The following is a 24323-nucleotide window of genomic DNA, read 5'->3' as shown; positions in this document are numbered from 1 at the left end:
AACGAAGCAGCCTCCATCTGGGGGCAGCCGCGTCTGTTCCAGGCAGATCCCGGTCCAGCCAGTCTAGACCTTTCATCTCTCCCAGGTTGATGTTGTTAGGTGTCGAACCTCACTGCCGATCCTGTTCATCGACAGCCTTTGCCTGTGTACAATCTTGGCCAGAGTTTATCAATGACGCTTGATCCATGTACATACTTGGAAATGTCTACTTTTGAAATTAATCCTTCTAGGTTTCTATCGCGTCAAAGCACCCGACTGTACGTACCCAAGGTACCTAAGAATACGAACACTTCTTAGAACGTACGTAGTACTTCGTACAGAGCCTTCCCAGTGCCGGTTAGCGACACCATCAGAATACTACTAACTAGCGAATATGCTATGCATAGCCTTAGCAAAATCGTCGCGCGAGGATACCTTAAATACTCGTAGCCATTCAGAACCCCCAAGATTATCATTAGCCAGCTCGTCAATGGCGACATATAGATGCTCTAATATCTTGGCTATCCGTACATTAGTAGTTGTAGGGCGAATTCGCAGTCCTCGTCAACGCAGTGAAACTTAATAATCGCTGGAACAAATACGAGCTTCGGGTTACTCAGATCCATCCTTTTAGCATTGGCACCTCTGATCTTCAAGATCCGGCCTTGGCTACCAAGTCTGTTGTGGAGCAGTCGGCAAGGTCACTATGTGGACACCCGTTGACTTTGGAGACCAGTACGAAGTATTACGTACAAAGGTTCAACTTTAGTCTGCTACAGCTCCGTCCGAGTATGTAAAACGAAAGACCCGTGGCAGGCACGAGTGGATACCCTGTTAGTTAAACCGTCGAGCTCTTAATTATCTTCTATAACTAGGTATATTTCATGTTGGATTACGGGAACCTAGAGGCAACTTCCTATGGAGGCCAATTAGGGTAGGTAGCTAGCTTTGCACACATAGTAGTGCTAGGTAGTAATCGGGGAAGTTAGAACTGCCAGGAATTGACTGAACCACCGGGCCCGCCGAGGATCCTACCTCCTGAAAATACACCTATGAAAGCATGCCTGGCATCCATCATCCGGGTACTGATCATCATGGTGTGCCAGCTTGGCGGTACACTGGGGGCGGATCGATCTGTTGTTGTAGAGGTGCCGTGGGCACCAACATGATCCATCATCACATGGAGTTCTTTCTGGTGGTCAAATACTATATGTACACAGACGGATATGAGACCAGGGGTTCCCCATCGATGCCTGTGGCCGTAATACCCGTGCCGTCGTATTCCTACATACGTACTAGGTGCCTCGCCATCGGGCGAATATGATGGGCTCGTCTCGAGGTGGCACAGCAGATGGTCGCGAGTAGGAAGTATCGATGCTCGTCTTGGTGGGGCAGAGAAAGGTCGAGATGTTGGTACGATAGGATATCCATATTGGCATGAAAAGAAAAGCGGTCCCCAGGAGAGGCACTCATGGGCGTCAATCAGCGCCGACCACTGCAACCCTTCGACGGGAGCTTAGACTGGTCTGGGCATAGCGCCGACCAGGCAAGTAGGAACTTGAAACGGCACAGAGAAGCGTCGTCGAATCGCATCTGTAGCAGCCAAGGTCGGTGGAGGAATCATCAGTGCCCAACGACCGACGACGGCTCCCGTGTTCCCACTGGGCGCCCGCCTCTCGCTCCTACGGTCCTACCGTTGCAGCTATCTCGCCCCCGACTCCTATGTAGAACCTGCTGGGCAGGATCCCACCTGCGCATCTGCAACTCACCTCGCCTTACATACACTTATCTGCATGCTGCTTCGCATTGCTCGCTACCAAACGGCCCATACCAACTACCTACCACCGACCGTGCAGTTTTTAGGTGTCTGGATTGCCAGCCGCTGTCCAGTGGGTGCCCAGTTGTCCAGTGTGCTGAGGTGCTTCCCATGCGGATAGCGCCCACGAATACCGCCACTGCGTCCACCCTCCACCGCCCCCTCGTCTTCTGTTAGGTGCCCAGGACCCACGTGTTCGAATACCGCCTGCGAGCCAACCCCCCAACGCCTTCGACCATTCAAGGCCCTTCAGCCTCGCCAACCGAACACCGTCGTCACCTGGCATCGAATCACCAGAGCCGCCGTCGTCCACCTCCTCGCCTTGGCTCGCAACTCGTCTGCAACGCGCGCGGCCTAGGATCAAGTGCCGTCTTTGCGTCCCAGCCCCTCGGCTTCTGCGCCAGCGAAACCGAACCCCTCCCCTCCCGAACCTCCAGGGCGAAACAGGCCACTGCGGTGCAAGAGTCGACCTCGCGCAGCCATACCTGCGAATTTCCGAACCAACGACGGGACCGCCGACTTTCTTCGTCCTCATCCTACCAGGGGCAACGTTGGCGGGCTATTTTGGGACACAGCCGTGGCGTGACTGACAGCCACGTTTGCGCCGCAGGGACCTGCCGTGGTCGGAAAGGGAGACCCGATCAGCCAGTTAACGAGTGACGCCTTCGCCCTCCTGACGCCTCCTTCGATCCGCCCAACTTGTTGGTTTTTGCCAACGCTCCTCCACCTCCCTCTGCTACCATCCTCGTTCCCGCGCACGGCCCAAGCCCGACTACCTGGCCGCGCCCCGTGCTCTAGGGCTGCGCTCTCGACGTATGGAGTAGAAGGGTGTTGTCCATGCCCTGCCCTGCTACCGACAGCCTCCATCGTCTCGCCGTAATCGAACCGAATTTGGAACATCTCACAGAGCGTCATGAGTGCGCCGCGCGCAAGTCAGCTTTCGGGCTCGACCGCCATCAACGGGTCCTCAGCGTCCCTTAGCTCCCTGAACACCGCAGTTCCCGGCCAGAATGGACACGTTGTTCCCACCGCCAACATCATCAACCAAAAGGCCGATGCCTCTCGATCGCTATACCAAATATGCGTCTCTCTGAAGAATCGCCTGTCCCAGGTGCCTGGTTTCGATCCCTATCTCGAACAGCTGGACGCCAGTAATCCAGTTGATCTATTATGGAACCTCTTCCGTACGGGCTATCCCTTGCTTGCCGTTTATAATGCCTTACAACCCGAAACACCGCTCAAGGTCGAGGAGAATGTGTCGGAGGCCAAAAAGTCCAAGATTGCCATCTTCAAGTTCGCCAAGGCTTGTATGGATGAGCTTAAACTGGCGCCAACGGATAGCTTTGTGGTAACCGATGTGATGGGTAATGACACCAGTGGTTTTGTCAAGGTGCGTCAGCGCCCAATATTGGAGCGCTTCTCCTTGCCCCATATGGCTCGCAACTGACAAGAGAAAACAAAAACAGGTAACCCAGGTGGTAAACTTCGTCCTCGATCTAGCCGAGCAACGGGGCCTGCTTCTCCAGCTGCAACCATACCCCGATGAGGCCTCAACGGACCCTTCGCAGAAGGCGCAGATGACCTATCGAGACCACATTGTCAAGGAGTTGGTTGACACGGAGCGCAAATATGTCCAAGATCTGGAAAATTTGCACGATCTCAAGACGACCTTAGAGCAAAAGGGAGCGATACCTGGCGACATTGTGCACTCTATTTTCCTCAACATTAACGCTATTTTGGATTTCCAGCGACGTTTCCTTATTCGGGTCGAAACCACTAACTCGATGCCCTCTCCCACTCAGAAATGGGGTGCCCCTTTCGTTATGTACGAGGATGCCTTTGACATTTACCAGCCCTTTATTGCGAACCAGAGAAAGGCCGCACTGGTGGCCCAGCAGGTCTTTGAGAAGATCCAGCTAGTTAATCATCCCGTTGCCCTCGACTTCAACACACTCGATGGTTTTCTCCTCAAGCCTATGCAGCGATTAGTCAAATACCCTCTCCTCTTGAAGGTACTGCTTATTTGGACTCGAATATACCGAGAAATGATTGCTAACAGCTATCTAGGACCTGAACAAAAAGACCGAGGACGAGGAGACCAAAGATGATCTTGCGGCTGGGTGCGAGGCGGCGGAGAGAGTGCTGTTTAAGGCCAACGAAGCTGTTAACCGCGATCTTCTTGACGAAGCCGTGGAAGATCTGGTCAATCGAGTAGATGATTGGAAGAATCACAAGGTTGAGCAGTTTGGAAAGTTGTTGATGCATGGGGTTTACAGCGTTATCACCGGGAAGACCGACCAGGAGAAGGACGTACGTACTAGCCACCCCCGGAGGCCCTTTCGTCGCAAGACTACTGACGCAACCGAATTCATTCCAGTATGAGATTTACCTTTTCGAGTCCATCCTGCTCTGCTGCAAGGAGGGTTCTCCGAACAAGAGCAGGGACAAGAAGGACAAGACTAGGTCCACCGGTCCCAAGATACGCAACAAGAACGCCAAACTCCATATGAAGGGCAGGATTTTCATGACTAACGTTACCGATGTCGTAACTCTTTCGAAGCCAGGTTTGTGCCCATTGCCTGGTAGAGCCTTAGGCGGCGCTAATATTGTACCGAGCAGGGACCGGATCGCATAGTGTGCAGATCTGGTGGAAGGGAGACCCCGGCGTCGAGAACTTTACTATCAAGTTTCCCAACGAAGACACCATGAAGAAGTGGGCCGAAGGAGTGCAGTTCCAACGTAAGGAGAACGGCCCCCGAGCCTCAACCAGTCCCGATGGCATCGCGCACGAATTTACCTGGACGAGCCAGGCCGCCGGTGGCTTGCAGAACCCCTACCTACAGCAGCAGGACGATGATGACGAGGACGACTATGGACCTGCGACTGCCCCTGCGCAATTCCCCATGCCTGGCCAGCCAGTTGTGATGCCCCGGACGTCGTCTAGTTCTAATTTGAGGCAGCGATCTGCCACCAACGAAAGTATCCACTCGCTGGCTGGCATTGCGCGGGCGCCACCACCACGATTCCCTCTGCCACCACCGCCCGCGCCTCTTAGCCTCCAGACCCAGCCGAGTGGTGCCATCTCACCGTTATCTGGGGGAGGAGATAGTTACTTCTCCCCTGCGGATAACTCGCCGGCGTCTTCGCGGACGAGCACTGCTAGCGGCATGTTCCCCAATTACCCGGGTATCAAAGTAGGGACGCCGCAGGCTGTCTGGGATGAACACACCCGCTACACTGCGCCAGCCATGCCACGCGCACCATCTCGTGACGGCAGCTCTCCTGGGCCGCACGGCCTCAATGGCAGGACCACGCGTGGTCCCTCGCTCTCGGCGATGGCGTCTCAGAATAGTGCTGCGCAGCAGCAGCGAAGCCGTTCATACAGTACCCCTGATATCAATGGGCCGGGTGGCCCGCGCCAGCGACAGACCAGCCAAGGTGGCAATGTACCAGCTGTCCCGGGCATCCCCCAACATCTGCACCCAGCCCATGACAGCAGCATACCTCGGTCTCAGACGGGATCTCCTCGTAACGACCTCCCCATTCGTACCAACACGCAAAGCCCCGGTGCTCAGCGTGAGCGGATGCACCAACACTCTGGCAGCCTCGGAGGTAGTATGCAATTCTCTCAACCTGTTTACCCGCGAGGGAATACTCCAAACCCAACCCCTGGGGGCAATCCCCTTCGCATCGACTCAGTTGCTGCCAACTCACGAACCGCATCGCCTAGCCTAAGCACCGGAACTTTCTCGCCACCAACATCGAACCCCATGTCAGCCACAGAGATGCCGTTCCCGACACAACTAAAGGTCCGGGTCAACCTAGATAGTGGCAATTATGTCACACTTGTTGTTGCCTTCAACATCTCATACCAGTCACTCATTGACCGGATCGACGCCAAACTAGCACGTTTCACGAGTAACAGCATTGGCAAGGGAATGTTGAAGCTGCAATACCGCGATGAGGATGGGGACTATATCGTGATCCAGAGTGATGACGACATACAGATCGCATTCATGGAGTGGCGTGAGGGCATAAAGAGTATGTACTCGGGTGGCGTGGGAGAGATAGATCTCTACTGCGTTGGAGACGCGCCGACCACATAGGTTGCTAGCCTCAAATGGGGCTTGGTTGGCAGTGGAAACGGATGAAGGTGGGACGGCTGCGATGCAAGTGTTGGGGCACACGCAGATTCAGGATAATACCACGGAACGAAACGCACACACCGGCGCACGACATTGAGGCAACCTCTCTTTTTTTCTTCTTTTTTTTTTCTTCCATCATGACAACTTGGAAGTACGACGGCGGCAGCGAGAGAGCGGCATGTCTGAGGAGCCTTTGCAAATGCATATAGACACAACCCTGCAGCGACTTGCATCAGAAAAACAACTTGGGTGAATTCATCTACCTACAACCTTTTTGTGCTTTTTCACCGGACATCTGATTACTATCGTTTTAGCAATGGACCTTGAATGGTGATGAATAAAAGTAGGGTAGGATTGGTGGCATTGCATATAACAGGGTGAATGACGGCCAGGGCGGGACGGCCTGCTTCACCTGTGACCTTGAATGCTGTTCCGGCAAGGGAGATGAGAGGAATCGGATGTCTTTTGGATGACGCCGTTTCCTGCAGGTTGCTGGATAAATTCTGGGGGAAACGCAGAGGCACATTAGCGGAATTCCCCATGAGGCAGTTGGAAGTTTATGAAGTTCTTGACCTACATATCCCCATAGCCTGGGATACCTAGAATTAATTTGAGCGTTGCCATCTTATCCATAGATACTCCATTTTGCCAAATGCGTCTTCATCAGACGGTCTAGTGGATATCGAATTATCAAATGATGGTTGTTGTACATTTCATATATACAGTTTTCGTATCCCATGTGCCCAATGTTCCGTAGGCGCTATTGTACAGATGTATTACATCTCCAAACTCCAGATAATATGCGTCGCTCCTTTGACCTCACAGCATCTCCTGGCAGCAATCGCCGTTGCCCCTTTTTCCTTGTCTCGGCCGTCCGTCCCGCAAGCATGTCGCCCGGCCCAAAGGCCGAAGCGCACACTTTGCTCCCCCATTCTCATGTCCCCCGTCGTCTCCATCTAGCTCCGCTTAGGCTTGTCGGTGACAGCATTCTTCATACGGCCTAGGTGGTAGTTGATGGTATTCGACGCTGGGCGCGGTAACTTCGGACCGTCCATGCAGTGGCGGAGCTGGTTCTCGACGGCCAGGCAGCCGGTGGCATTGTAGCCGGCTGATGCCCAGCAAGCTATCCCTCGCAGTTAGCGAAACCCGTTATCTTAAGATTTCCCGGGAAGGAAGGGGGGAAGGCGTTCGCACCAAGGACGCTGGACATGATGGCCAGGCAGGGGTTCTCGACCTCGCGCGTAGGGTTGTGGACGCGGAGGCGCTTCAGCGGCGGAAGCCGCATGGGCTTGTGTGTACCCGTCATGATGGGATTGGGTCGGCGGCGGCGGGACGCAGGGATTCGACTCGGCGGTGGTGGAATTGGTCTTTTTTTTGGCCTGCGTCTCTGATGGCCGGGACGGTTGGTGTCGCGATAGTAGGGGAGCTGGGGAAATTTCTGAGTCACGTGATTCAATGGAGTGGGGTCACGTGTACCACTTGATTGTACGAATTGTACGGAGTAATAAGTAGCGCGCTGAGGATCATGACGTTAACCCCCAGCCATCATTTTTAAGAATCGGCATGGGTGAATCATATCCCTTTTGTGGGAACGGAACATTTGTCACAATTACCCAATGATTTCCTGTATAGCCCTTTTCGATTGTCATTTGATTCTCACCAAGCGGCCCGTCTTGACAGAGCCCGAATCCGTTACAACCTCGGGACGCCCAAAGCATTGATTGATAATGTTTTAGGACAAGTTGACTGTTGTCTTCTTGTTGATCTGGCCTCTCTAGACTTATCTAGGTGTAGGTATATTTATATACTAGAGCTCGGCTGTCCCGAGATCTAATACTTCTCACAACTTTAATGAGACTGCCTGCTCGCCTCGCCTCAAAGCATCATTATTTATTTATTTTTGGTCAGCGCAAAGTTGGCATCTGGGCAGCCAAGATCACATAACGAGCAGCATGTGTTATGGCCATGTTTTAAGAATGTGACGGTATTGTGCTAACAAACGAAAAAGTATATGTTTATATCAATGTCAAGGGTATCATGCGTCGCAAGCTCCAACACTAACATGCCAGCTCGAAAACCAAACATTATACACCACCACTAAAGATCCGTTTACGCGTTGCGATCATTGCTAGTTGTTGAGCCGTTCGGCGGCTGATATGGAGGAGGCGGCCCTTGGCCCTTGAAGTATGCTGGCGGGGCCACAGAGGGAACCTCCCCACCAACTGTCGACGGCTGCGCGGTCTGCTGGTCTGTTGTCCGCGACGAGTTCATTGCCACGTGCCATGTGTTTCCCAAGTCCATGCGCCGTGCCCTGGTTACAATTCCGGTGGATTTCCTTCGAATTGCCAGAGGCCGTGCGTGTGGTACGGGATACCGTCTGTCCTTCATTGCGTTCCTTAAGAGGAAGCCTATGCCGACGATGATGACGATGGACAAGACTATGGCAAGGGGGATGACGAGGGCACTGCTCGTTATCGAGTTAGAGCCACTGTCTTTGCCGGTCTCACGCTGGGAAAGTCAGCGTCGTGGCTCCGGGGTTGTGATGGATGGGCCTGGCTCACTGGTAAATTTGACCGAGGGATTCTCATGATGAGGGAGGTGGTTTGCCTCTTGCGTCGTTTTTATTTGTAGATAAGGACTTGGGGATATTTGTATTTGCCGGAGTAAAGCACCACGTACCCGGATTCATAGGAATGGGAGACGGTGATTTTATAAACAACGTGAATGGGGCGCGCCAATGTAATACTCCCAGGATGATGACGGCAATGGGCGGTAGGACCGAGTAGGCAGCTCGAACCAACCAATATTATTATCTGCTGCTACTACGGACACATAGCCTTGTGCAGAACAGACCAAATGCGCATCCGGTTGATCGGCGTCAAGTGGTGTTAGTCCTATGGTTATTGCCTAAATAAGCAACTCCCGAGTGCCTTCCAAGTTTGAGGAGAGAGGGACAGTTGGCTCAGGGGAAAGGCACAGCCGCTGGGCCCTATCTAAGCCACACTATCTATCGATCACAGGTTTATGCTGCGCCGAGTTCTGTGGAACCAAGAATGAAGATGGATTTACGAATGCATGGCATCGTTTGCTCCTATGGGTCCGTAGCCCTTGTCTACCTAAACGTCGTGACCTTGCCAAAGGTGTCGGCCATGCCCCAGATGCCCTCGCGCAGACAGCTCAACTGCACAATCTGGGAGTGATCGACAAACAGGTTGACGTCGGCGCCAAACTCACGGATGTACCAGTTGAAGACCTTGGGGTCCGCCGCCTCGAACATGACCCTTTCAGGGGGGAGCTCGCGCAGGATCTTCTGGATCACATCGGTGCGCCACTGCGACACGTTTTCGGTGATGCCCTCGCTCTCAATCATGATGCGCTCGACGCCCGCGTCGATGAAGCGCCGTCCCGCGTCGATGATACGGCTCGGATCCGACGTGCCCATGGCTGATAGCTCTGACGCCTCCGTGTCGCCGCCGGCCCCGAACTGAATCCCGCACTCGGGCTTGGGCGTCAGACCTGCGTCCTTGACCTTGTTGACGAGACGGACCCAGTCTTCCTGTGGAAGGGATAGGAAACCGGTCGATATCTCGACCACGTCGAAACCGAGTGCCTTGCATTTGTGAAGATAGCGACCGACAGCGGCTTGGGGATCCGACTGAGTGAGAACGTGCTCAATCCAGCCGCCCTTAAGACACACGTTCAGTACTAATTATCACTTGGTATGTAAGTAGAAGCTTACCGTGGATACGTATGCGCCGTGGTGATGAGCTAGCTCAATGAGCTCTCTGAGTTTGTCCTCGGGAAATAACGAGAACGAGCCGCCTGCGAACTTGACTCCATCGACATGATACCCCATTCTTGCACAAGAAAGTCAGCTCACCAATGCCGCATCGCAAAGAAATACCATATATGTTGAGCACTCACGTCTCCAGGACATCGGAGAGGTACCGCGTCCCCATGGCCGAGTAGTACGGCCCGCGGATCTCCGTAACGCCCACGTTTCGCGGCTTGGACGGGCGCTCGTTGTGGCGGATGAACCCAAATCCATTGTCTTTGTCTTCGAGGAGAATCTTGGGCTTGTTCGCCTTCGCCGCTAGGCGCGATGTCTCCGAAAGGGCTCGTAGTTGGGATCCTGTTGGATGGGCAGCGCGAGCAGTGGCGGGTCTCATCGCCGAGCTCAGAATGCTGGGAACTCCTCGAGTAGCCATTTTGATTGCCATGTTGCAAATTACCAAAGCTTACAGCCTGTTAAAATAAACCCCCCTCTGATATTTGGGAGGGGGTTAATTATGAATGAGGAGAGGTGGTGATGTGATGAGTCCTTGACATCACTTTACATCATCATGAAGGCCACGGCATTAGTGACCCAGTTTCATCTACTTACTTGACAGAGAATCGGAGACGCACCCGTCAGACCCCCAAATACCGCTTCCCTGGATGTAACTCGGATAAGTCGCCGAAAGCGAGGAGGTGGTGGTGGCACTGGGAGCTGATGGATCGGGGTTGTTCATCTGGCAATTAACGTGACACTCATTGCGCGTAGACCATCACAACGTAATCACATTTGAAACTTCAAGAGTGGAAGAAGACGAGAACTCATGTCCAATTTGACTCTTGATCTGACACGGCAAGGTTCTCTACATGTCTGTCCTCGACCGAGGACGTCCTAGCTCTAAATCCAACATCACGGAACGTCTCATTCAATAGCAACTATACGTCCAGTTGGCCATCATAATGCGCCGGCATCCCATACCACAAACTTTTATCCGTCATCATATCGCTCATGACTTGCGAATGGCAGCCCAACCTGACCGTACTGGCACCGCGCCAGGCTGAGGGGCATCCTCCTCCTTGACGGCATCCTCGCCCTCCCCATCGTCTCCATCGTATTCTTCTCCCTCTCCCTCTTCACCTTCTTCGCCATCTTCTTCATCATCGTCATCGTCGTCATCATCATCATCATCCTCGTCAATAGAACTCCCCGATCCCTCGCTATCCCCCTCGCTCCCTGGGTCGTAGTCTTCCTCATCCTCGTCTTCGTCGTCTTGCAGTTGTTGCTCTGCCTCGTACTGCGCTCGCTCGAGCTCAGTCTGACTAGCAGTCCCTGTCGCTTCTGTGTCCCCCCCCTCTCCCTCGCCCTTTTTCGGACCCCGATTCTCGGCCAGCTGGAGCTTGGCCTTTCTCTGTTCAGCCATACTGCGGTCTTGCAGGCGGTTGTCCTTTATGTACCCGTCGATTCCCGAGTAGTCCTGCTGGTCGAGCATTCCAAATTCAAACTCCTCGGTAGTATCCCCGTCTCCCGTAAATACTTCGACGACAATGTTAAATGTCATTTGCAGAATGCTGGTGTAACTAATGGCGAAGATACGATGGAGCGGGATGAATATAAGTGGCTTCTTGAAGCCCCAAAGGATGCCATTCTCTAGGAAGAAAAGGAAGCCGTCCTTGCTGCCCCTGTATCCTCCGACATGGACAGCCTTCTCATTTGGCCTGTGGGCTTGGCGAATCATGCTGTGAAATTTGTTGGGATCCGCAGAAAGTATCCTAACGGGATTGCCGACTGCATTGAGACGAGTGTGAATGGCCCAGTGAAAGAGAGATTTATACGTGTCGGAAACGGCAGCCGCCGACCCAGCCTCTTTACCACCAATTGTTCCTTGCTTCGGCGCTGTCGCAGGTATTGTGAAGACTAGGGGTTCCATAGACGGTGTGTCCGTTTTAGTAGGAAGGTTGGTGCCCTGCGGGAAAAGCACATAGTTGTGCTGGACTTGTGCTTTTTCCGGCACAGGAAGATAAAAGGCGTATTCTTGGACAGATTAGACTGGTTCTCTGTCTCTAGCAAAGGTTCACCACTTACCAATGTCTTTCCAGGCGTAGGTAATGGCAGGGATAGGGGCGGTTGTCCCCGGAGCTCGCGCATAGAGGTGGTTCGCCGTAAAGCACAGCTCGAACTTTTTGCGTTGGGGAACCGAGACTGAAATTTCCTTAACCTCCAGCAGGACTGCCTCGTCGGCTGCGTTTGCTACCGACGAGCTCGAGCTGACGCCATTTGAGCCTCCATTCTCGACCTTTCTCCTTTTCTGCGCGGGTTCGCCGCTTTCTTGTAGCTTGTTGATAACGTGTGTCGCAATTTCGTTGAAGAGGGCAACCCTCCCGGGAGAATCTTCGAGGTCTTCATTAGCATCTAGAGCCTCCAAGAAAGGAGTGACGTCGAGGATTCACCGGCAGCTCGGTTGATTCCCTGGAGAATGTCCGGGCGGGACCCAAAGACAAGCTTCAATCTTTCTGCATCAAGCGACATGCTCATGTTGTCCAACAAGGGTCCAAAAAGCCGCCGAGATTGATTTCTGACAGAGTGTCTGGGGTCTTATCTGTCGTTGGTTTCGCGTCTTCCAAAGGACGCGACCTGATCACTCTTGCAGCTGCTTAGTCATGCAATTGAACTCTCGTTGATCGCTGTTTCCCCAGCCTGGAAGTGGGACGTCACCATCTGCCCCGCGGAGCTCATCATTGATGGTTCGCCAGCCCCGGCTACAATTGACTTTGGGTAAACGCCTTCCACCCGCCGCCGAGATATGGCATTTTGATATCCGATTGTTTCGTACCGACATGTCAGCCCCATTCCCCAACATCTACACGCACCGAAAGGTGGCCGAGACAGCATCTAAAGCTTGCGACATCTGTTACAAACCAAGCAGCTCGGTCCTCATCACCCCAGACAAAAAGGTATGCAGGAGCCGGAGAAAGACGGATCGAAGCTAGCGCTAAGTTGAAACCGATAGGATTTCTTCTACGTCTGCCCAGTTCACTTAAAAGATCGCTACTTCTGCACGCCCAAGATCGATGAGGATGCGCTCAAGGCGAAACGGGAGCGCGAGATGGCGGAGGAGTTGGAGCGGGTGAAGAAAGAATACGAGGAGAAGCAGAGGAAGAAGAAAGAGAAGGAAGAGAAGGCGAAGAATAAGGACAAAGAGGACGACAAGGATAAGAAGAAAGGGGAGGAGGAGAAGGAAGACAAGGATGAGAACAAAGATGGCAAATCTGTGAGCTTTCATATCTCAAACTGCTCCCTATCCGTTGCCTGAACTTACTCTGATTAATGCTAACCTTTAATGCTAACCTTCTGATAGCCTAAAGACGAAGACAAGACATCAGCGCAAGAGGAAGAGCCCCGGGTGTTCGAACTCAAAAGGTAGAGCTTCCCAGCTACATTCGGGGCTTCGCTGACTTTGACAGCTCTTTCTATAATCAACGCCTCCAGAAGAAGCGACAAGTCGAAGTTGTAAAGAGGGATCGCGAGCGTGCCTCCAAGCCGAATTATTTTCCATCTGTCCCCACAGACCTGCCATCTAAGTGATGGCATCGAACATCAAGAAACCAGCTCTTGCAAGATTTTGGGGCAACGCCAAGGGGGTTGTCGGGGCCCTCTGAATGAACATAGTTTGAAAGCTAGATGATACCTCTTGCTCAAGGTATGATTTGGAATACCTGTAAAACCCTGTTGGACCCAAGAGTCACAGCACACGCTTAAAAGGACCCCAGCTGACATGACGTCTGAAAAGGCGGCGCGGCTGACTCTCAATGGAGCTCGCGAAGCGACCCGCAGCCTCGTAGCTTCTGTTATATTACCTTTCTTACCTGAGAATATCTCCTCGAACTTTCTGGATTTCTCTGGAGAGCCATGAAGCAACGCCCACCCCCACGCTTAATATGTCTTCATTAGGCCTCTCAACACCTAGAGGGCTTCATATCCGCACACCAGCCATCACTACTTTGGGAGGCTTTTAGGACAGTCCTAACCTAGAATGGCCATCGCCGATTCGAGCCCTACATGCATGCAGGCGGGACTGTTGGGTGTTTGGGCAAGCTACATCTGATATACAGATGCCGGCATCCCGCAGTTGACGGGGAGAATCCCATTCGGCGTCATGCACGTTCGTCGCAGCTTGCCTCTTGTCCCCGGCCATATGAGTACTTAATACAAGCGAGGCGAATGGAACATGGCTGGCATGCGGGCGTCGGATCTCGTTCGCCAACTCTCGGGGCTACCTTAATGCACCATTCCCGAACCACATCGTGGCACCGTGGATGGATTGCGAGATGAATATGCCCGCCCTCGTCAGATACACATCTATCATCTGTCATTCTCTGCCGCTCTGACACGCTGACCCTTGCCTCTGGTGGCTGGGACGGCAAAGGGTCATGCTGACAGAATTAGCCTTATCGACCAGTGTGTGAGGGGAACGCTCACAATGCTGACTTCGACGGAACTATCCCAAAGACAACAACCAACACAAAGTTTATTGAGGCAGTCATGGGTGAGGCCCTAATTACCTGACCACCTTTCAATATTCAAGCTCAGCTGCCTGCAAGGCGAGGGAAGCATTGTCATCTTTGCCAAGATGATGCGTTTTGTGCGCAGCTTGGCAACGCAAGAAGGCTAGTGCTTACGACTGCATGGGAACCTCGACTACCGCCCTCGAATGACAACCATGCGGGAACGCTTGCCCCAAGTCCCCGCATCTCTCACTAGCTTTATCAGACAAAAATGGCTTGCAAAGTTGCAAACAACCTGGCCTCCGATCGTCAGAGATGGTGCGCCGTGTCTCCCATGATATGCACGGATTGAACGAGGGGAACCGCAAGTATCTCAATGAGAGCAAGGGGTCTCGACCAGAGATGCATAGCGCAGATGCAATACCCGATACTACACGCCTCGGAACCCCATTCAAGTCATGCTAGCGAGAGTTAGCCGTAAAATCCATACACACTATACGAGTACTAAAGAGGCATACCGAGATCTTGTTAGATCTACCCCAATTTCGGTATACGCCGACTGCTTGCACATTGTACCTTTCTGCTATTCCCGACCAGCTAAGAACAGCCATTCGTGTGCTTGAACCCCCCCACCCGCTAGGCTGATGGGCTTGGCAGCTGGCAGCTGGCTCGCCCTGTAAACTGCAAAGTGAGGGTCCATTTGCACCAGCCGGTAGCTTTGAACTACGAGTACTGTGGTGTGTACTATGGTTTGATGGTGGGCTTTTAGGTCAATGGTGTCCGGTGGGCAACCCTTGGCGAGCATTCACCTGAGCTCCGGGGGACTCTATTCGGGGCCCTTCCCATTCAGCTAGAGTGGCTATGAGTAATAAGACCTAGGCTAGCGTCGTGAATCGCCTCAATATGCACGACACAGTCTACAGTTCCACTATTATCAAGAAGCATTGAAATAGTCGCATCCGAAGCGAGAGCGGCTTTCGAACAATACGAGGAGTCTGATACTAGGCCACTTGCGGGGCGAAATACCTAAGCATGAACTACCATAAGCGCCCTTTAGTTACCACAACTTGGCGAGTACAAGCACATTTTCTGCAAGTCCATGTTGTATGGAGAACGAACAGTGAGATCTATTTAACCATGACGCAGTTTGGTCGATGGGCTATGGATGGTTTGGGCAGTATCCGTAGTCGTATATCCGACAGCTCCGTCATCAGAGCCCAAGAGTTCTTGGCCGGGATCAACCCCTCAATTTTCCGACATTGAGTCGAAACAAAAGAGTATGTAATAATCATGAACACTCCCGAGGTACATTAACGGTGTCATAGTTTAGCGGTAGGGGGGTGTGTGGGCTCTGCCCTGTCATCCTCGTAGTACTTCGAGCCTTTGTACCCCTAGGGCTGACCTTTGGAGTGGACCCTCTGGCCGGACTTATCGGGCTTGCACCACGGTACGCTCCCAGCCTCTTGGGGTCAATGACACTGATAGAGGATCACTTCAACGGGAGCTGTAGACGGTAGTTCACCTATATCGCCGGCTCCTAGGGGATCCACCTTGGGGTGGCGAGTCGCTTACGAGACGAGACTCCAGGGATGCTGGTATGACGAATTTCACCGATCCCCCATCGTGCCAACTTTCAGTGACGTTCTGGGCTGCTATGGGACAAGAGCAAATGGGGTTGGCGCAGCGGGATATGTTGCTGTAATTTTTAGGCCAGAGGCTTCGACTCGAAGGCACATTGGTTAGACAGAGTCCAAGGTATTCCATTTCTAATAATATCATATCAAAGGTAGATCCTTTGGTTAGAGGCCGAATAAGCTGCTACTATACACTGCCATGAACGCCAAGGAATCGGTAGACGTGTTGCTCAGGACGTAAAGTATGGGACTATTTGCCATTACGTCTGTTCACGGTAGAATGTGAATTGTTTCAAAGAATATTTAAGTGACCCCTTTATTCTAGGTTAATATATTTTGCCTGCTAGTATATAGATCGCCCTTCTCATGCGCTATCCAACTGATACGTACTACGTAGGAGCAGGTCTGCGAAACTCAAAATACTACAACGTGACTTTAGCATCCAATCGGAATCTACAACCTCCTCTTCAATACTACATAGAAGGAGGAAATCGTGCTTACGGAGACACAACAACAAATAATATTCTCATCTATCTTGTTACTGGTCTTGTTCACCGGCGACTGTCGTGCGGGGTGACGGCGCGTTGGAACCCCCAAGGACCTATATCAACATACCTAGGTTCTATGATTACCACCTTGCCGCCACCGGAATTTTGATCTCTGGGAATCAAACTTCAAGACTTTTCCCAAGGGTCTCATGGCTGACTCATTGTCGATCTGGAGATACTATTCATATGTGGTGCGCTTTTACCACGGCGTATATATAGTGGTGTAATGCACGTTCCGAAACTCCTAGACAAGGTCCTCCCCCACATGAGGTAAAGTGGCCTAGGGATGAAGCATCCCGTGTGGCGGGTATGTATGGTTTAGTCACCCCTTATAAATGCTGCGGAGACCAGATATGGACGCAGATCGACAATATTGTTCAAAGATGGACGTCGATCATATGCAGAGCCTGAGACAGGTTGCTTCAAGACATGTGTCGCCATAATTACAGCGCATCTTCTAGGCAGCTGCATCATAGGTTCCCACTCCGTGAACCCGGCGGCATGCGGATCCCCAGGTTCTGCCGCGCCGCATCGGCCCCAGCGGCCGTCGTAGGAGGCCTCGCCACTACATCGTCAACACGGGCGCGCTGCAGGGAGAAGGCCGGCGTCACCCAGCCACCGCACGCGCACTTGAACCCCTTCCAATCGTAGCGCCCGACAGCAGCGCCGCATCGCTGGTTCGGACACTGGAGCCGGCCGTTGAGCGTGCCCTTCTCTAGCTCGCTGCGCATCCAAGACAGCGGCTCTACGAAGAAGTGCGGGCACGGGCCACCGATCCTGCCATGGTTCTCCGGGCTCGGCTTGTGGTCGATGATGAAGGGCGACTTGGCTAGGGCGCGCCGGCACTTCTTGCACTTGAGGCTCGTCCCGGATCCGTCCTCGGCGGCAGCAGCGCCTCCGCCCTCCTCGTCCTCGAACCGGAGGCGGGAGGGTGCCTGCCCTACGGCCACGTTCTCCTCCACTTCTCGGCGATACGCCCACCGTTGGTAGATGGGGTGTGTCTCGATATCTTTGTCGGCAGGGCATCCCATTTCCCACCACAACTCAAGCTGGTGCATGAACCCATCGTTGGGGTCTGCCATGGGCCGGGTGCGCCGGATATAGTCCAATGCGGCGCCTACGGCTTCGTTGGCTGTCTGACGGCGGGGGCGGATGGCTGGGGGGCCCGCGGGGGGCGACGCCGCCGCCGGTGGGTGTGAGGCTGAGGCGTCATCGCCTCCCGCATCTTGCCTGGTACCAACAATGTTGGGGTCGAAGCGCTCTGGATATCGCCAGAGAAGGTATGCTATCGTCACGGCGACAGAACGGGATTTCCCCGCAGCGCAGTGAACAAAGACTCCGCTGCCCTTGGTTTTTTCCAGGCCAACACTTGACGACTCCAGCCCCTCTTCAAGGCTGACGGCCCCCAACTCATCAGCACCGGTCGTGGTAGGGCGGGGTTTCGCAGGACGGGAGTTATCAGTTTGCAGGCCACTATGGATGAAGCGCACAGCGCGTGGCAGCTCGATTAGGAGATCAGTGTCATCCACGTCGTCAATGTCGATGAGGAGGTGCTCAAAGTCGCGGCCATAGTGCGACCACGGCTCATCCTTGAAGTTTTTCATGCTAGACGGGTTGAAGCCAACCATGGAGAGGACGTGCGTTATACGGCGATCTGTCAAGGAGTCGGAGCGTCGCAACGCCCAGATTCTATTTTGACCGTGGTTAGCTTGGTTCCATACGCTCGATGAGTGTATGATTGGGACACCATCTACCCCTGAAGGCTGGTTGGAATATCACTCACCCCCCGACGTAGAGCTCATCCTCCCCGTTGATCCTACTGAGCGCCATCTCAGCAATGCTTCTCTTGAGAATTTCGAGCTCGCCGGCCTCGAACTGGTGACCAAAATCTTCCCAAACCTGGAGTCTGGGTGTGACTGGCAGCTGATCTACCTCGTCGTCCGTCACCAACCTCCGCACCTCTGTCTGAGGGTGTCGCTCCACGGTGAGAAGCTCCTCGTAGCACTTTGAAATCTTCGATTTCTTAAAGTCGCCGCTTCGGCTGCCGTCTGAAGCAAAGGCGCCCTTGATGGAATAGAGGGGTCGGATGAATTCTTCACTCCGGGTTTCAATAGCCTGTGAAGTTTGTGTGTGCTCGACCCGGGCCGTCGGATCTAGTTAAAAAGAAATGAAGAAAGATGTAGTATATCAAAGAAGGCCTCAATAATTTTTCAGGCGTTGTATTGCCGCATCAAATTGCTCTTTGAGTCACACAAATGTTCATGGTCAACGCCATTTTCCTCTCTGTCGGGTTCCAAGTTCCTCGGCCCCTCCTCAGCACCGCCACAGACCCCCCTCGCAAGGCCCCAGCCATATTTTGGCGCGCGCCACAGGAGACCCCGTTTGGAACTTGGCAGTTGGCTGGCCTCCTCGCTCCCGCCTGCGGCCCTACGAGGCTGCTCCCGTAGGGCTCAAACGTCCACTGCAGGACCGCGCTAATTCTTGGCGCGCACGTGACATCTTCTAAACTGCCGTCTGTCACTTGGTGTGTGAAAAGTGGGGTCATCCGCCCCTCATTCCACACCTCTTGACCCCCCTCAACTGTCAAGCTTGCTCAGCTGGATCCCCACCAATTATCGTCGATCACTCGCACTCGTATCTTCGAAATGGTTATTAACGAACCGCGAACGCCTCCAATATCGTGAATAACTTACCTTCCTTGGCGAGGTCAAATGAAACAATACCTTGGCTTCAGCCTCCGAGCCCCCTGCTATTGCTAAGACACTAATTAGGCCTGCTACCCCTTTTGACCCTCTGTAGGGCAGAATCATGGCATTTCACGCCTTGGACCTCGTGGCGGGCCAGGGCCCCAGGGCTAATCCATCGCTACCGGCAGCCACGATGCGCCCATTACGCCCTAACTACCTATTGCGAACCATAAGACGGGGCAACGATTCGCATCTCATTAAGCCACAACTGTCAAAAACATGTGGGTGTGAACATAAAGGCACTCGCTCCTCAATATCGCATAGCCATGTCGTCATGCGGGAGGGATGTAGGTATCTTCACCAACGGGCTAGCCGAGCAGGATGCTCAGAACCTCACTGGCTGCGGAGTAGACTACTCCTATACTCGTAGTCAAGATTTTGCCTCTTCGTCACTAGGCCAGCCCCCAGCTGATTCTTGCCCCCACGTGCTCCCCTGCCGTTCTAGCCTGATCACCGTAAACCCCAGATGCGTCACAAGACGAGGAAGAGAACTGCCGCTTCAAGGACATCCATCCCCTGTCATAAAACTAGTATACAATTATTCAAGACACGCCTCCAGCTATACCTCATAATAGTGCCCGTACTTTGTACTTCCATAATGTCTTCGGGGAGGACTATCTTGGCAGCAGGACATGACAGCGGAGCCCCCGATGCCCCTGGTCTTCACGATCCTCAGCTCCAGCCTCCAAAACGCCTCAACACTCCCCCGCAAGTGCCAGTGCACCCAAAATGACAAATGGCGAATAATAGCGTCTTCCAGCCCTCCTGCCAAACGCCGTCTGCGACGCCCACCAGATGAGCAAAAGGTGGGAGTGCCCAGCCAATTGCCTACTGCGATGTATGTACCAAGTTGGCGGGCGCGCAGAGTTTTTTTTTTCTCTCATCTGCATGCGGTGGTGAGCTGCAAAGATGCATGTCTCCGAAGGGAAGTTCGCCAATGGTGGTTTTTTTGCCCGGCCTGGCCGCAGTTGCACCGGTGCTGGTCGAAGCGAGGAGAAGAGGCAACCCAAAAGGTACTGCCAAGATCCAGAGCACATACACGGGAGGAGGCACACAACGCCTCGCCCACTTTCTCACGATGCGGGCATTCCCGGCGACGACGGCCTGGGCGTGCGTGTTGCCTCCTCTTCCCATTTGCGACGGATAGTCAACAAATGCAGCGGCGGGCTGTCTGTACAGGCAAAGCCCTAGGCCGATGTGTCCATCTTGTGCGTCAGACCGGATCAATGTTTGGCTTATCAGCTTTCCACAAGACTCACCCGATCAATACGACCCGCCGGCCGGTCGAGCTTGGAATCATCGTCTGTCGCCATCGTATGTAAGCACCAGGGCCAAGCCCCGGACCTCGAACCGATATGCAGCAGGTACGAGTACCGGTGTTGACAAGCAACAGTCGATCAAACAAGGGGCGGGCGGCGCATTTTGTCGCATATTAATAATGCCTGCCGTGGCACGGAGTAGCACTGCTAATGTTGGTAGGTAGGCTGACTACCTACCTAGGAGTAGCGGTAGGCGTTCCGAGGGTTCAGCCTTATGATACCTAGTACCAGTAGTAGCTGACGAAGCGCCGTGTTCAGCGACCATTGCGACGACGGCAAGTCTGCGACATGCTGATCGGGAGGACCATGGGTGTTCAAGACACCATTTCCATGTCGCGCGCGAGAGAAAACTTCTTCAGCCGCCTCGGGCCCCGTTGCATCGGGCCTCTACGAAGTACTACGAGTAGGTATTACTGCCGCCCGCACCAAAGTACTCGTCCGCACCACATATGCATGCGCTGGCGTAGTGCATGTCCCGGGCAGGATTTTCCCATGGACTGCGGGCGAATGCTGTGAAATCCCATCGCTTCCTGTCGTATCGGCGTCCTTCACTCCGTTTCGTAGTTGAGAAGGGCGACATCGCAATGGGGAGATGGCGCAAAACTCTAGGCGAGATTATGAGGCCACGGCTCTGCGCGGTTGGTAGGTACAATAACGTATATTGTATGCCAACTCTTAAGATAAAACAAGCTGCTTTTTTAGATATAATAACGCCTGCCAAATGCCCTTGTGACCAAGTAGAAGAGCAAGATTGAATAAGTGCTCGCCTGAATATACCGTTCATTTCACACAATTCCATTCAGAAACCCGCGACACCAACGCCCGGATTCAACAAAATGTCATAACTCATGTCCATGATTGCTCAGATCATGTCCGTCATCGATGCGTTGTTGGGGCCAGACGGGCCAAACCCCGTCAAAATGCCAAACCCCGCTGCCCGCCCAGGATGTCGTTCCAGCCAGTCTCTACCAGCCCCGCCACACCACTTTCAAGGCGTGATGAGCTGGGAATAATATGCCGTACCTAGTAGGCTCTGGTGTGTGACCGTGCCGTTGCACGCTTCCAGCATCTTGCAGCCGGGGAGCCCCTAGGACTCCACGAAAAATGGTCGGGATGCTCACCTTGGTGTGGGGGGCTCCTCCTCAATCATGCATGCGTTCTCAAGCATGTTGGTCCATTTCCCACTTGACCCCTGGTGGCTGTGCTTGAGGTGCTGTCGGAAGTGATCCGCTCTGTAAAATTTCTTGGAAGAGTTACACTCCCTGAATTTGTGCACCTCCTGGAGATGGCGCGTTCGATCATCCCAGTCCTGGTCAGTGGCGTACCGCGTTCCGTTAGAAGCTACGCCCGAACGATGGAAATCGCGACCGCAATATCCGCATGTGTCTGCAGCGCCTGGCCGGCTCGTCGCTTCGTGGAATGCAAGAGCCCAGCTAGATAGCGCAGAGCACGACCACGAGTGACGACGAACATGCAATGAGTTTTGGTGGCGCTCAGCCTCATTTTTGTTCTTAAACCGATTGCCGCAGTATGAGCAGTTGTACTGTTTCTCCGACTCATGAGCCCTGGGATTTATTAGTTTCTTCCAGTGTCCAAGTAATCGAAGTCGGCAAAACATACCTCAGTTCTTCTTGCGTTTCGAATTTCTTAGGCTTCTTGGGACAGCATTCGCACATGAAAAAATGCACCTTGGAGCTGCCCGGCTTCTGCATCTCAGGCAACCTCCTTGGTGTTGTGCTGGAGACGTTACGAGAATGCACAGCGGCCCTGGCTGAGATAGATCCTCGCGGGCTTGGGTTCAGCGACATGGGAGTCGTGTAAGGAGAGTTCCCTGAAGTGGGGGAGACACCTCCCGACGAGTAAGCTCCCGGTGATCGGTGGTCATATGAGTTGGTTGTGATCGATGATGGTGCCATAGATGTGGTAGACACGTATGAGTTGGACCGTGACATCGAAGGCAAGGCGCTGCTGGCGAGGCGAGGCGTGGGCGACCCACGCGTCCCAGTATCGCATCGGCGGTACATGTCGTTCTGAGACAGCAGGCTTCCATCTGCCGCCGGCGGGTTCGCAGCTCTGCGTTTTTGGCCACTGGCGGTGTATCCGTCATCCACATGCAGTCTCTTGAGGGAAGCGGCGTCATCAATCTCCATATCCTCGGCACCAGCATAATCGTAGCTGCCTTGCGTAGACGATGCGTCTTCGCTGTTATTACGGCGGGAGCGACCCCGAGGTGAACGATCGATATCAGATCCGTCGTGCGGAGATCGAGTATCGCCCGGTAGGCGGGCGAAAGGGCCACGCTGGGGAGACACGGCAGAGTGTGGCGGTGTCTCTCCCAACTGCGCGGGCGAGTCGAGGACGCGAGGATGGTAAGGGAGCTTAAGCGGCATGCTAAGCTCAGGGGGGTATCTCGGTTCAGGTAGGGGTCTACGAGATAGAAGTTCGTCGGACGAGGCGCTGAGCAACGACACCGGGGGCTTTTCTGATGTCCGTAAAGGATTGAGTTTCTTCTTCATATAGTCGCCGTGAATATCGGCCGGGGACTGGAACTGAAACGAGTTATGATGGAGTCCGAAACGGGAGGGGAAAGAGTCGAGAGGTCTGGCTCGCATAGTCAGCAACTGCCGGAGTCAACAAGCCCTTGGGCAACCACCAGGAGCCGAGCCACAGGTAGCCATATAGGGTCAAGTACCTTTCATTCGAGTGCCAACTTGAATAGCCTTCATCCCGGTCGTCGCGGGTATGGCTGTTGGAACCCATCCTCTGCCTGAATCGATCCTCAGCAAAGGACGACGTGGCGCTACCGTAGCCGCTGCCGTAGCCGCTGCTTAAGGACGAGACTGGGTGGGCACGGTCTCTCGAGTGTCGGAGAGCATCGTCTGTGTCGGGCGCGTTCGTGCCAAAGGGGTTTCGTGGAGGCGGTAAGGGAGGCGGTACATCGTCTGGAGCATCGCCGCGATTGATAGGCATCGAAGGACTCCTGCCAAAAGGCATATCATGATGGGAGGAGAACGAGCGAGCGGGAGCAGGGACTTTCATACTCGGGATGCCAGGCTCCCTGAAGTGCATGGGAGACTCCATAGTCGTCGAGTCGAGCTGAGGCGAGGTGCTACAACAAGGGCAGCTGGTGGTAGAGGCCAAGATGCCAGGTTTAGGTAGCCAGCGGCGTCATAGAATCGAAATCCCGCGTGGTTTCCAGCTTGGACCGCTGTGGCAAGGAGTTTGCGAATTCTTTATGGTGATGGGCGATGCATTCGACTCGGGCGAGCGGGCGAATGAGGGTCCAGGAAACGAGGGTGGACAGGCCAACACGGATGGTGCCGCGAGCGTCCAGAGCTGAAGAGTGGAAATGCCAAAAAGCCAAGAGTAGCGTGAGATTTTTCAATAAGACGACGCAGTGGCGATAGCACCGAAAAAAGAGAAGCGGAAGAGTAATAAAAACCGATTTGGAAGGGCGATCGTAGACGGGTCGGCTGATGCTCGCAGCGTCGGTGTCCCTGTTCCTCCAACTGGCGGGTAAGGTGGACTAAAAGTACCTACTGCTCACTCTCTTGATGTTTTTGGGCTATTTTCCTGTGCCTTTTGCTTTCGAACACGAGAACGGAGGCGAATACGTGGGCAACCAGGAGGGATATGTATCAAGAAGGTGAAGACTGCAGAGAGAGATGGGGGGAAAACACCTATTTGGACCTGCGGGACCTGAGAATAGGCTGGTGCCCTCGTAGCCAAGAAGGTACCTTACTACGAGTACAAGGAGGATGCCATCCATGCCTTGACGCAACGGGCCTGGGCGGGGGTATCTGTATGATTATGATACATTCAGCACAGAGGGGATGGGGCGTGTCACCTCCTGGTGCT

General features: G+C 53.7%; 6 protein-coding genes across 6 annotated transcripts; 2 read left to right on the top strand and 4 right to left on the bottom strand.

Annotated features, from left to right (window-relative positions):
* Nucleotides 1-2708: 2708 nt before the first annotated feature.
* Nucleotides 2709-5901, top strand: CDC24 (uncharacterized protein; the record flags this gene model as incomplete). Its single annotated transcript, XM_083196460.1, has 5 exons — nt 2709-3185; nt 3262-3807; nt 3863-4105; nt 4173-4359; nt 4415-5901. The coding sequence occupies 5 exons, from the start codon at nt 2709-2711 to the stop codon at nt 5899-5901; spliced, it is 2940 nt and encodes a 979-aa protein (XP_083047668.1).
* Nucleotides 5902-6896: 995 nt separating this feature from the next.
* MRP10 (mitochondrial 37S ribosomal protein mS37) lies at nt 6897-7246 on the bottom strand (the record flags this gene model as incomplete). The annotated part of the gene is made up of 2 exons (XM_083196459.1): nt 6897-7063; nt 7135-7246. The coding sequence occupies 2 exons, from the start codon at nt 7244-7246 to the stop codon at nt 6897-6899; spliced, it is 279 nt and encodes a 92-aa protein (XP_083047667.1).
* A 1806-nt stretch (nt 7247-9052) lies between these two features.
* Nucleotides 9053-10109, bottom strand: ACO1O0_007083 (phosphosulfolactate synthase; the record flags this gene model as incomplete). The annotated part of the gene is made up of 3 exons (XM_083196458.1): nt 9053-9625; nt 9680-9797; nt 9865-10109. The coding sequence occupies 3 exons, from the start codon at nt 10107-10109 to the stop codon at nt 9053-9055; spliced, it is 936 nt and encodes a 311-aa protein (XP_083047666.1).
* Nucleotides 10110-10721: 612 nt separating this feature from the next.
* Nucleotides 10722-12247, bottom strand: ACO1O0_007082 (uncharacterized protein; the record flags this gene model as incomplete). Its single annotated transcript, XM_083196457.1, has 3 exons — nt 10722-11746; nt 11798-12112; nt 12163-12247. 3 exons carry the CDS (start codon nt 12245-12247, stop codon nt 10722-10724), a joined length of 1425 nt encoding a protein of 474 aa, XP_083047665.1.
* Nucleotides 12248-12549: 302 nt separating this feature from the next.
* Nucleotides 12550-13136, top strand: ACO1O0_007081 (VPS4-associated protein 1; the record flags this gene model as incomplete). Its single annotated transcript, XM_083196456.1, has 3 exons — nt 12550-12666; nt 12723-12983; nt 13071-13136. 3 exons carry the CDS (start codon nt 12550-12552, stop codon nt 13134-13136), a joined length of 444 nt encoding a protein of 147 aa, XP_083047664.1.
* A 3733-nt stretch (nt 13137-16869) lies between these two features.
* YVH1 (tyrosine protein phosphatase yvh1) lies at nt 16870-23459 on the bottom strand (the record flags this gene model as incomplete). The annotated part of the gene is made up of 5 exons (XM_083196455.1): nt 16870-18088; nt 18183-18514; nt 21937-22030; nt 22086-23066; nt 23158-23459. The coding sequence occupies 5 exons, from the start codon at nt 23457-23459 to the stop codon at nt 16870-16872; spliced, it is 2928 nt and encodes a 975-aa protein (XP_083047663.1).
* Nucleotides 23460-24323: the final 864 nt, after the last annotated feature.

Source organism: Amphichorda felina, assembly GCF_050947745.1.
Source record: "Amphichorda felina strain 45539 chromosome Unknown scaffold_7, whole genome shotgun sequence".
NCBI classification, from domain to species: domain Eukaryota; kingdom Fungi; phylum Ascomycota; class Sordariomycetes; order Hypocreales; family Bionectriaceae; genus Amphichorda; species Amphichorda felina.
This window is presented reverse-complemented; position numbering and strand designations above follow the sequence as displayed.